This window comes from Peromyscus leucopus, chromosome 5 (genome assembly GCF_004664715.2).
Source record: "Peromyscus leucopus breed LL Stock chromosome 5, UCI_PerLeu_2.1, whole genome shotgun sequence".
Classification (NCBI taxonomy): Eukaryota; Metazoa; Chordata; class Mammalia; order Rodentia; family Cricetidae; genus Peromyscus; species Peromyscus leucopus.
The window spans coordinates 141,831,920-141,845,605 of NC_051067.1; the positions used below are offsets into that span (position 1 = coordinate 141,831,920).

Genomic DNA, 13,686 nt, shown 5'->3' on the forward strand with positions numbered 1-13,686 from the left:
CATAGAGAAACCCTGTCTCGAAAAAAAAAAAAAAAAAAAAAAAAACCCGTCTACAAAGGCCAGACACTATGGCACTCAGGAAGTTGAGGCAAGAGGATTGCCCTCAGTGTGACACTAGCTTGGACCATAGAAGTACCAAGCTATCCAGGGCTACAAAGTGAGACCTTGCGTCAAAAACTTTAAATCCACTACTTTAAATTAGATTAGTACCATTGTTTGAAATTAGAAAATCCAGTGACGCCTTCTAAAGGAAATTTAAATATAACAAGTATGGCAGAATAGAACTAGAAGAAAAATAGTTTTGCTGAGCATATATTATATACCAAATATATGAGAATAAGATGATCTTACATATCATTACAGAAATCCCAGGGAAGGAAACTTGCTTTTTTACAATGGAAGTGTTTAACAGGATCCAGATGTGGGAACACCCACAGCAAAGGATAGTTAGTCACAGCCACAGCGTGTGGGTAGTGACATTACCATCAAGGCCAGAGTGATGAATCAGTTAATAAATTACCCTGTAAGTTAGCAATATAATTTTCTGAGAAATGTGTGAGTAAATGACCCTATAGTACACAAATTGCTTATCTGGTGGCTTTAGGAAAAATATTTCACCTAAAATTTTAAAGGAAAAAAATTATAGAGTTCATTCCAGCTCATGTTATTGTTTTCTATAAAATAGACTCATCGGGAACAGGCTCCTAGTCCAGGCAGATCATCGTGTCTGCTGTGGTTTGTGTCTTGAATATTGTCCAGATGTTCACATATTGAAGGCATGGTTCCCAATCTGTGGTGATAGTGAGAGGTGGCAGAATTTAAAGACATGGAGCCCGGTAGAAGGAAGGCAGAGCAGTGGAGTGTGCCCTTGGAGGGGACATTGGGACACCGTTCCTTTACTGTTTCTCTGTTTGCTACCTGGCCAGTGAAATGCAACACTGCCTCCCACAGGCTGGCTCTGTGGTCACGGGTCTGATGAATTTTCACACCATTTATACTACTTTGACAACACTTTATACTGGTAAAAAAAAAAAAAAAAAAAAAAAAAAAAGAGCCCCGACCTCCTAAGATCCCTGGAGAACTCTGTTGTTGAAGCTTATTGTACAGAAGGGCACCGGGGGAACCAACAAAATATAGAAATTTAAAATATTCAATTCAGAATTCAATGAGTATTTTAAAAATATAGAATACTTCAGTCAAGATACCACTTTGGACTCTGTGGTTGCCAGATGTTCCACGCAGATGTCAAGGGTGCTTCATGTGAGAAAGGGGGGACAGCCTTTTATTGTGCAGCAGGAGGGGCTGCCAGGGGCACATTCCTTACCACTGTCCCCCCATCCTTCCCTCCAGTCAACATGACCACGTCTGCACACCTCTCAGGTCTGCTGAGTCGTGTCTAGCAAACAACACCTGTTTAACCGCCATCCTTTGTGCACCAGCTAAGTGTCTGCCACATGGCCTGTCACGTGACCTGCCACGTGGTAGGCACCCAAACATTTCCTCAATTACCTGACTCCTGAGAAAGTGAAGAGAATGAATATCTTAGTATTTTCCACTATGACCTTTTACAAAAACCCTCCTGAAGCCAGTGAGATAGCCCAGTGGGAAAGCGCTTGGTAAGCAAGCCTAACTCAGGATCGGCCTGAATTCAAGGCCCCAAAACTCACATAAAGATGGAAGGAAAGAACCAACTCCACAAGGTTGTCCGATAACTTCCACACACGAATTGTGATATGCATACATCCATAATCAAAAAGAATATCTGCTCTCTGCCAACATTTATAAAACTACTGCAAAACTGACTTTTTAACTATCTTTATAATATGGAAGAACTGGTTTTAGAAAAACTGCAATTGCACACAAAAGGATGATACAAGTCAAAACAGGTTCACACTGCCCCTGCCTCTAAGATATGACGATTGTCAAAAGCCATGCTCTAAGCTCTGGGACACTCCCTTACATTTCAGCCACAAAACTGCATTTCAGTAACTAAGATACATAGCTAAGTAAAAAAAATAAATAAATAAAAAATCACATCCTAACCTAAGCCTCTTCCAACAGAAGAGGATTTGATTATTCTAGACTGGACAGACAAAACAGTTCTGCAAGGCTCTGTGTAACATTTGTGTCTAACTTTCTGTCACTCTGTACACCTAAGGGCAGAGTCCCAGGCAAAGGTGACACAGAAAGGTCACAAAACAAATGCCACTGACCGGTTCAGCAGCCAGGGCTCCTGCAGAACAGGACAGGAGCAGAACACCAACAGAACACGTCAGAACAGGGGAAAACTGGATGAGCTCAATGACAATAACATGCGCCTCTCCTGCTGTTTCAGTTAAGACAATGGAATGACAACTATAGTCTCTGAGAAACACACAACTCCAGCATTTATTTGTCTTGAGGGGCGTTAGTTAAGCCTCCCAGATGTTGTCTCCTCCTTTGGAAAAATGGGCATAATTAACGATACCTACAGAATAGACTTTAATTACGGGACTAAACGATGCCATTCATATGAGGATGCTTAGTGTCTCATACTTTGTAAGCAATAGTGTCATGTCTCAGTCGTGAGAGGAGAAGGGAGACCATGAGAGACGTTCTGGTGGAAGCCCCACCTCTCTGTCCAGACCCCGCCCCTCAGAAAGTCCTGCCAAGCATGGCTCCTCCCCCAGAGATGCTCAAGACCACTCCCACAAGGTACTTAAACTGCACCCCAGAAAACAGACATGCGGAGTTTCGCTCTCTCATCCCTGTGTCCTCTCTAGGGGGCTGGAGAATCACCTGGGAACACTTTACCCGTTAAACCGGGGCTTTTTCTAATTTGGATTGATTTGGTCTGATTTGGATTGCTGCGTCAGCGGAGAGGCTTATCAGGGTGCAGAAACTTCTCAAGAGCGAAGGAAGAACTCTCAGGGCAGGACCAGGAAGCGAGGAGACTATTAAGAGGAAAGCCACCGGCAGAAGGAGGACCCAGGAGGACGGGGAAGCACTTGGGGACAGTAGTGGGGGAGAACGGCAAATTAGGACCAAGCATGATGACATGAAATGAAAATGCCACACAGAACCCATTACTTTTGATGCTAACTGTAAAAATCATTTAAAGTTCTTTTACAAGGGGAAAAATCAATAAATGTCAACAGAGATTTCATGATCATTGTTGCCTATTTTCCATCTCAGACCTTTTCAATCTACATACAGAAAGAACTGCAATTGTAAGAGGCAGTCAGCAAGTGGTCATTTGCTTTCCTTCACTATGACGGAGTTGTAAGTTTCCACCGATGTTTGTGAACCTGTTTGAAGTTACCTGGCTGCGCAGAGCTTCGGTACTTCACTTGATCCTCCTGACACAAAAGAGATCATCCTGATCTGATGGGAGGTGAATGGTCTGCCCAAGGTCACACAGCCAGAGACCAGTAACGACAGGACTCAAGGTCACACTGTCCAACTGATACTTCATGACGCTTCTCACCAAAACATCAACTTCATAATAATTTATTCAAACCACGTACTCTAATTGGGTTAGCAAGGAGACTGAGTACATAGAAAGTGGGTCTGAGGCTCAGACTGGCTGGATATCTACACGGGATTGGTACAGACTGAGTGCAGTGCTGTGCTGACACCCTCATGTAGCTGGAGGGCTTCTCTCCAGGTTCCCCAAGCCCCGCAGTCCCACAATCCACGTATAAAATAATCACTCAGACGCTTATATCACTTATAAACTGTATGGCCGTGGCAGGCTTCTTGCTAATTGTTCTTTTATCTTAAATTAACCCATTTCTATAAATCTATACCTTGCCACGTGGCTGGTGGCTTACCGGCGTCTTCACATGCTGCTTCTCCTGGCGGTGGCTGCAGTATCTCTTCCTCAGCCTTCTGCTTCCCAGAATTCTCCTCGCTCCTTGTCCCACCTACTTCCTGCCTGTCAACCTACTTCCTGCCTGGTCACTGGCCATCAGTGTTTTATTTATATAGAGCAATATCCATAGCACTTCCCCTTTTTTATTTTTTTAAAAAGGAAGGTTTTAACTTTAACATGGTAAAATTACATATAACAAAACAATTATCGAGCAAGAATTACAGTTACAATATTAAAGAAGATGTCCTCTCTATCTTATATTTGTGAGTTTAAGGTTTTATATCTAACTTATCTTTTATCATAACTGAGGAAATTACAGATAGAACATATTAAGTATTAGATTCAGGTTCTTTAGGATAGGACACCTTTGAATGATCTTTATAACATGCTGCTTACCTATGCTCTATACTTCTCTGGATTTTAGTATGTGTTTCTTGCTTGATATTGTTTGCATTGGTTATAGTTACATCTTATCTAGGTCATTATCTCTCATTATTTCTGGACAATATTTAATAACCATTCCTTTGTATATAGTCTTGTATTAGTTTAGAACCTTCTTATTTAGACAAAAAGGGGGAGATGTAGTGGGTAGCCATTCCAGCTTGGTTCTGGAAGTTCCAACCCCCATTGAGACTCTGGCAACTGTCACGCCTACGAGGCGGGGCGAGGGGAGGCGCCGGGGGACCTGAGAGCTGGATGGGTCAGCGCTCTCTCTGGGCGCTCTCTTGGTGCCGGGACGGTGCAGATTGACTGTGCAGAGCTCTGGAGAACACCGCTGGACTGCGTTACACCTTCCCCAGACCCTGCGACCTACCCATTACTTAATTTGTGAGTTACGCCATTAAATAAATATCCTTTTAACTACGTGGAGTGGCCAAAATAATTTCTCCAATACTCTCATGAGCGACTGAAGTCATCATCTCCACCAGGACACAGGAGTCCTCCGGGGTGACTACTGTGAAGTTCAGTAGTGCTGATGCTGCCTGGGAAAACGCCCAGGCCCCAATGCCAGAGATCACCCCATATCTGCCTGCCTGGCTCCTCTGTTTAACCTTCCCATGAACTGCTCTGATTTTCTTTCTTCCTTATTTTTTCCCACTAGAACCAGCATTATCTTATCCCTTTCCCCACCCCCCACCATTCCGCCTCACTCTGCCCCTCTGACTCCAAATAGACACTTTTGACTGTTGAGAGAGAGATGATGATGATGATGATGATGATGATGATGATAGATAGATAGATAGATAGATAGATAGATAGATAGATAGAGAGATAGGTAGGTAGGTAGATAGGTAGATAGGTAGATAGGTAGATAGACAGATAATGGTAGATAGGTAGGTAGGTAGATAAATAGATGGATGGATAACAGATAGATAGATAGTTTGGTTAAAGATATTTTTGCCGCCAGGCAGTGGTGGCGCACACTTTTAATCCCAGCACTTGGGAGGCAGAGGCAGGCAGATCTCTGTGAGTTCGAGGCCAGCCTGGGCTACAGAGTGAGTTCCAAGAAAGGCACCAAAACTACACAAAGAAACCCTGTCTCGGAAAAAAAAAAAAGAAAAAGAAAAGATATTTTTGTCATGAAAATAACTCAAACACCATTACCTTACTAGCCAAAATAACCTCTGGAGCCAAAATTTTCTATTTCTATTTCTATTATCAAATCAGCATGGGAGGATGTCTATTTTTAATTATTTAATTTTAATTGACAAAAATTATGTATGGGGTACAATATGATGTACCCCTATAAGTATATATTGTATAATTATTAAATAAAATAGCATATCCATCATCCCATGGTGTTCTTTTGTAATGAGAACATATAAAATTTCCTTTGAGCACTATTAGGTATGTAGTAACTGTTAACTGTAGCTGCCATTCTGTACAATCAATTCCTGAGCAGCCTTCCCTAACTTATTTCATAAGCTTTGTCTCTGCAGTCCGATCCATTAGCCCTGGGAACCCTGGTTTGGGTGTTTATAAGTCTCTGCCCTCTCCGCGGCACACAGCCTGGACGGTGCTGGTGTAGACCTGACAACATAAACAAGCCAGTGTTCACAGACCAGCTTCTGGCCTGTGTCTGGGACAGTTTTTGACCCACTAACAACACACGAAATTGCTTGGGCTGAGATAATTATCCAAATAATTTTTCAAAAATAAATGCTAAATCCAGGTTATAGCTCATTGGTGGAGGGCATTCCAGCATGCATGATGCCCAATCAATAAAAAAAAAAAATGAAAAGATAACTTAAATTCAAAAAACGTTGTCAGTGAAGAAATTAACGCTGTTGTAAAACCTTTTTATTCCACTTCAATCTGCATGTACAGGAAGGGCTTCAGGTCAAAAAAAATCTCAAAGTCTTTTTAAAAAATTAAAATCTGTGTTCAGAGGGTAAGAAGGAACTGATTTATGACAAGGCAAAAGCCCAAGAAGAGTTTTAAAGAAATTATTATGCATTTAATCTCACTGTAACTTCATGAGGCACCCTCTGCTCTTGCCCAACCTGAATTGTTGTTGAATTTACTTCTTGTCTATGAATCAAATGATAATAGTCAAGAGAGAGCTCCCGAGCCATTGGAAAACACGGGAGGCCATGACACTGAGAAGAATGACCGTGGTTTTGAAATAGACGCTGGTGACAGAGGATGGAGCCTGATGGATGCCGCAGCCAGAAGGAATTGTACTCGGTCACGTGCCTCCTCTCATCCTGGAGGGACAGCGTGGGCTTAGGGAGAAGCAGCCTCTGTGAGCTAGCCTCGTCTGTGAGCTAGCCTCGTTTAGACAAGTGTATCTGCTCTGCAGCTGGGGCGCTGTACACCCAACCCTCCAGATCCTACTGAACCTCCTCCAGTTTTCCTCAAAGAATAGTCTAGCTAGCCTCTTCTCTACCCGACTAAAGAGATGGCCTCATCAGTCCACATCTAATTGGGACTGCGATCGGCCCTGGAGCCCTGGAGTGAAAACTGCACATGTGGAGGGCCTTGGGATGACCTAGACAGCTCTGGACTTCCTAGTGTGGCTGGAATAGGGACACACATGATTGAATTGCTGCATTTTACCACAGGAAAACTGTTCATTGGAAAGACAGGTTTCTGTGAGACGTGACGGCTCACATAGATAATCTCCGCACACAGAGGCTGAGGCAGTGGGATCATGAATATCCTAAGCTGCACAGTGAGATCAGTTTCAGAATAAATGAAGTAAAATACTGAGACAATGTCTCACACATACACATATACACACAAACAAATAACAATGATACCCTATCATGATGAGTAAATAAAAGGTTGAGTTTCACAGTCAAATAAGCCTGGAGAAAAACATGGTCTGTATGTCCCTGGGTGGGGGGGGGGGAGTCTTACAGTACGTGCTGGGATAGGGGAGGTGGTTGAAAAAGAAGGGGTGCAGGGAGAACCCTGAAGCACTTCCTTTGACACAGCAAGCCCCAGATTTTCTAGAACCTTCTTCCTAATCACACCTTTCCATACTGAAACTTAGCTTAGGGAATGGGAAAGTCTCTTCACTTTGAATCTTGTCCCAAGTGCTCTGGGTTCCCTGCCCATCAGCGAAGGTCGATGTAAGAGTTAAACTAAGAATGAAGGGCTTCCTTTTCCTGTTAGTCAAGCTGAAACATGATCTCTGGATGTCACATCGACCCAGAAAAGCAGTTTTGAAAGCAAGAGAGAGCAAAACACACTTTAACTCACAAATTACAGCAGTCCACAGCCGTATATTATGTATCAAACAATTTACAACCGTGGACACAACCAGTTTTTATGCCTTTCTATATACAAGGTGAAGCAGAGTGCTTACCAGATAAGCAAACAAATATTTCAAATCAGCTTCTCTTTTACAGTGATTTTTTTTTTCTGTTCATTTTTAGGTAGTTTAAGCTTACTGGGTTTAAATGTAGAAACGGGATATGGTAGGAAACCAAGCTATGTGAAAATCTACTGTTATTCAAAAATATTTAATTATCCTTTGCTGAAACATTAATCTTTCTGCAGATAGAGTCATTGGTCAATCGATGAATATCACTAAGGAAGTATTTAGAATATTAGATAACATTGTAATTCCCCTAATAGCTGAGAATTAGTTTTCCCGAATTACCAAATAAGGCTTGAGTGCCAAGTCCTACAAGAACACATATCAAAGACTTTTCAAAAGTTGGCTCCATTAGACACAAAACATCTAAAATAAAGTACATGAAATATCCCTTTACATGTCATGCATCTCCAGTAATTCTATTGAAATCTACTCAGGTTTATGAATAGAAAATCCTGATACCATGGAACTAAGCTGGATTTTACATCATCAACTTCACTTAACATTTTAAGGTCCGTGTTAATCCACAAAATCAACATTAATCTAAATGTGAATCTCGTTGCTTATTTTCTTTTTTTCGACTGGAGTCCACAAAAAAGCATCACTACACAATATTCTACTTTTTTCAAACACAGTTTTGAAAATATCTCACGAATAGAATCGGAATCTCAGAAAGCACATCCCTGGCCTTCCTGGCCAGCTCGGGGGCAGCCGGAGCTGGCGGCGCACTTGGTGAGCCCTCGGGGTGAGCCTGGCCTTCCTCCCCACTCACTCCACCGCAGTCTGTGGACACGGCGACCATGTTTCGCCCTGTGGCAGCGCCTTACCAGTGTAGATGCTGGCATTGGAAGCTGGGATACCAAACTGTGACTCGATGAACTTGGGGATGAAGGTAATGAAAGCGGTGACAATGGCACTCTCAGCTGTGTACGACAGACTCACAAAAAGGAATGTCATGTTGCTTAAGATCCTGACAGCTGCTCTTGGTAGGTCTACAAAATGACAGAAATGATACATGCATGTTATAAACAATAGATGGAAAACAAAAGAAAACTGAACTTTTATTTTTCTTATGAACTGAAAATAGTCCTTGGGCAACAGATGAAAAGCTCTGATGATGCTTCTTTTTCCCTTTGTTTTCTGTGTTGTCTTTTTTGAGACAGGGTTTCTCTGTGTAGCCCTGGCTGTCCTGGAACTCACTCTGAAGACCAGGCTGGGCTTGAACTCAGAGATCCGCCTGCCTCTGCCTCCCGAGTGCTGGGATTAAAGGCTGCGCCACCACCGCCCCACTTCTGAAGACACTTGAAACCACCCCTGTTCTTCCAGTTTCTTAATTCCCAACCAGGATAGTGAAGGAAATAGCATCTAAAATCATACCCAGACACTAATGTCTTCATAAAAAGCATCCAGCCAATGAAATCATTTGCATTTTTCATTAATTAAAATACATTTTCTGTTAAAATCCTAAAGATTCTTTAATATGAAAATGACCTGTGGTCTAATCCTGCATCATAATTTCCAGTTCACCCAGCTAAGACTATCCTGAAAAGATGTACTTCTCTTTTTTAAAATTCAATTTATTATTTACACTCACTCTCTCTCTCTCTCTCTCTCTCTCTCTCTCTCTCTCTCTCTCTCTCTCTCTCTGTGTGTGTGTGTGTGTGTGTGTGTGTGTGTGTGTGTGTGTGCGTGTGTGTAAGAGAGTTCGTGTATGCAAAAAGATATGAGGGTGCCCTAGGAAGCTAGAAAAGGGTAAGAGATCCCCTGTAGCTAGAGTTCCTGGTGATTGTGAGTCACCCAAAATGAGAGTTGGGAACTGAACTTGGGTCCTAAGTAAAACAGCAGGTACTCCTAAAGCTGAGCCATCTCTTAAGTCCAAGATGCATTTCAGAGTTGACCTGTCTTTGGTCCCACACTGCAGATGCCCAAAGCAGAGCAACAGGTAGGCGATGTTGTACATCTGATTTTTCAGCCTTGTTTATGAAACAAGAAGTAATCCTAGCTAAAGGAATGAGAACATTGGGTCAGGCACTCCCAGGGACTTTAGATTGAAGAACAAAAGCCATGATATCCTAAGATGATGATGCTATCCCAGAGATGAGGCTCAGTACCCACTGGGCAGCATCTCAGGGAGAAAGATCCCATCCTTAGGTCTAGCTATTTACTTAACAGAATGTGCTACAGATACAGCATCATTTATAATATAAAATGTGGGATGGCTAAATGGCCATCAATGGGCAATGCTTAAACAAATTATGATACAGCCATATAATTGAATATGAGATGGTCGTTAAAAATGAAACAGCTCTATGTGCTAACACAAAAGAATTATAAAAAGTGTTATATTGACAAGTAAAGCAAACTATAGAAACATACATAAATGTGTACATACAGTAATATATGAGTAAAAATAAAACAAGCCAAAAGAATGCATTCATAGGAGATGAAATGATGACTTCTTAATACACTAATACCAAATTCTTAAGGGCTTAAGTTGTGCGACTATGTCAAAGGTTGAGAGGCGAATAAATGAAAATTCTGTATCCTATCAACTTCTGTATTTTCATTTTTATAGAATGGATGGATGCACATTTGCATAATTGTTGTGACTCTGTGGAAAAGTTCATCTTGGAAAACATCTATGTCTTATGTTACAACATAGTAAAGTCATTTTGTTATAAATAGCCAACTTTATTGACACTATGATTCATAGTCTCCCACTTACCAGAATCTAAAACTTAGGAATAGAGAGTATTTGTTCATATCACTTCAAAATGTAATTAAATGTAATTTTCTAGGTCTTATCTAACCTTGTGAGCTCTAAGACTTTAAGGGGAAAGCTAATATGCAGACTTGACCTTTAATGTGGATAAACACACCAGAGAAAAACAACCAAACCATTTCATAATTTTTTCCTGTGAATGTTAAATTAAAATGTCATATCAAAACTTCAAAGTAGGTAAGTTGAGACTCTCAACATTCAAAGATTATAATTAAGTTTAGCTAGCATATTAAAAGGCAAAGTATTGAATCTAAAACATCTGGGAAAAGAGGAAAAGTTTAAAACACAAGATGATACTATTTGTATCACATGAAAATTTGAAGTCATAGTCAACATCTCAAATTGGTTTTTCTTTTTATAATATATTTTTAATTACGTATATGTGTGCATGTGTGTGAATAGGTATAGACACATGGGTACACATGCCCTTGGAGACCAGAGGTATCAGGATCCCTCGGAGCTGGAGTTACAGGCACTTGTTAGCACAGATGCTGGGAACCTTAGGCTTGGTCCTCTGCAAGAGCTGTAGATGCTCGAGACCCACTGAGCCCTCTTTCCAGCCCCTACATCCGTTTTCCTTTTAGAGACATTTGGTTTGGTAAAATGGTCTTTTAGCATCAAGGCTAAGAAAAAAGTATATGAATGTTCTCTCATCTCATTAAAAAATTATTGAATAAATAGATAAGTAAATAAAACCAAAGTTGGTTGTCATTTAAGAAGAATCAACAAAGTTCAGACTTCCAATAAATCTTTCACCCTCCATATCCGCTGACTGGGGCTTAGTTTTCTGCCCAAATGCCCTGAAGGAGCCAAAGAATTTAGAGCTAAATTTTGGGCTGGTGCCACTGTGTGTTTTTTTATATATAGGAACTTAGCTAATAATTACACTGAAGAATGATGTAAATCAGATCACTAACTGCCAGAAAAGGAGTCAGAAGTGTGGAAAGAAGGACCAGATAGGTACTAGCTTAGAACTGAAGGTACTCATATGAACCAATTAGATGAACAGAGACATTGAAAAATGAGAGATACACTGGATGATGATGATGATGATGATGATGATAGATAGATAGATAGATAGATAGATAGATAGATAGATAGATAGATAGATAGACAGATAGATAGCTATAGATGTTATAGATGGATGACAGATAGATACACTAGAACAAATTGACTGGCAGGTGATATATAACAGACAGATAAAGATATGATAGGTTGGCTGACAGGTAGCAGATAGATGCATACAAGTGTATGTAGCTTGAGAATTTTCTCTCCAGGTCCCGCCAAACCCCAGCAGTCCGACAGCCCACTTATAAAATAAACACACAGACGCTTATATTATTTAAACTGTTTGGCCTAGTGGCTCAGCCTTCTTGTTAACTGTTCTTATATCTTAAATTAATCCATTTCTATAAATCTATACCTTGCCATGTGGCTCGAGGCTTACCGGTATCTTCACATGCTGCTTGTCATGGTGGTGGCTGGCTGTGTCTCCCTCCACCTTCCTGTTTTCTCAATTCTCCTCTCTGTTAGTCCCACCTATACTTCCTGCCTGGCCACTGGCCAATCAGTGTTTTATTTACTGACCAATCAGAGCAATTTGACATACAGAACATCCCACAGCAAGTGTATGCATGTGTCTGGATGAGTACATGTTATTTCCTAGCACTGTCGGAAACAGGACTTTGACATAATGATACCCCCAGTAAGAACGAGCCTACCCAGCATGCAGTTCTGTGGTGGTATTGTGTTCCTCAATATATTGTGCACCCTAATAAATTTGTCTGGGGTCAGAGAACAGAACAGCCACTAGATAGACATAGAGGCCAGAAAATGGTGGCACACACACCTTTAATCCTAGCCTTCTGGAGGCAGAGATCCATCCGGATCTCTGTGAGTTCAAAGCCCCACTGGAAACAGCCAGGCATGATAACACAGGCCTTTAATCCCAGGAAATGATCGCAGAAAGCAGAAAGATATATAAGGCATGAAAACCAAGAACTAGGCCTGGTTAAGCTTTCAGGCTTTTGAGCAACAGTTCAGCTGAGATCCATTCTGATGAGGACACAGAGGCTTCCAGTTTGAGGAAACAAGATCAGGCGAGGAATTGGCAAGGTGAGGTGGCTGTGGCTTGTTCTGCTTCTCTGATCCTTCAGCATTCACCTCAATACTTGGCACTGGTTTTGTTTTTATTAATAAGACCTTTTAAGATTCATCTACCCAGTTCTTAGTTTCTAGAAGTCATTTTCTACTGAAAGGAACAGAGAAATGTCTGACTTCAGAGTTGGAAGACAAAAATACAAAATGAGCTCGGAAAATCTTATTGAAGAAGAGAGTGAAAAATCACTCCAATGGGCAGATTCCCCCAAGATTGAGCTTGATGGAGGCTAAAAGAAGTATGTGGAAATCAAACAGAAACAATATCCATCCAATCCTCACTATTTGTAGATTTTGTACTGGCCAATTTAGCTACTTGTTGAAATAGACCTGTAACCTACAATTAATATTTGAAGCACTCTCACAGCTACTCAGAGCAGCAAGAACTTGAGTCATCCATGCTCTCCCTTCCTGTCAAAGGTGGAAAACATATCCTGCCTTCTTCTTGCAGTTCTGACATGGTAAAAGTAGGTCTTTGTCAGAATAGTTTGTCGCAGTTTTCTCATTATGTTGTTTGTTGGCGATTTTGCTTGGTTAAAAAGGTCCCTAATATCAGGCATGGTGGCACATGTCTGTAATCCCAGTACTTAGGAGGCAAAGATACAAGAACCACTAGTTGAGGGCCAACCTCGTCTATACAGCAAGACTTTTCCTCCAAAGCATAAAGGGTGAAATAAGAAACCCCAAGGGGGTGGCCTGTGGTGCCACTAGCTACAGGTGACTGTAATGAATGAGAGTGGGAGAAAAATACACACATCAGAGATGCTCACACCAGGCATGCGTTACAGGCCTTTGACATGACTTCCAAGTTAATGAATCAACAGCAGCCATTACATACAGGTGTTTAAACATAAAATGAAGTCAGGTACAGATGAGCTGGTGAACACACTGTGACAGAACCAACCCGGTGTATCCTCTAGAAACAGTACTTCCATATTGATTTGGTGGTCATGGTGACGTCACAAAGCAAAATGGCAGTGAAGAATAGGAGTTCATTGATCTTATGTAACCTCAGAATATTCCCCTATAAGGCACTTATACAGTATTTATTGATTTTATTGCACTCGA

General features: G+C 41.2%; 1 protein-coding gene across 3 annotated transcripts in view; it reads right to left on the reverse strand.

Moving 5' to 3' along the window:
* The window catches only part of Slco5a1 (solute carrier organic anion transporter family member 5A1), a 149,628-nt gene that overhangs the window by 49,675 nt on the left and 86,267 nt on the right, over positions 1-13,686 (reverse strand). For 2 of the 3 annotated variants that reach the window (XM_028864581.2, XM_028864582.2), the window contains exon 5: positions 8,507-8,671. The exons of the other annotated variant lie outside the window; for it this stretch is intronic. In XM_028864581.2, the coding sequence (XP_028720414.1) occupies positions 8,507-8,671 (165 nt within the window). The remainder of the gene's footprint in view (positions 1-8,506; positions 8,672-13,686) is intronic. 3 annotated transcript variants of the gene reach the window in all.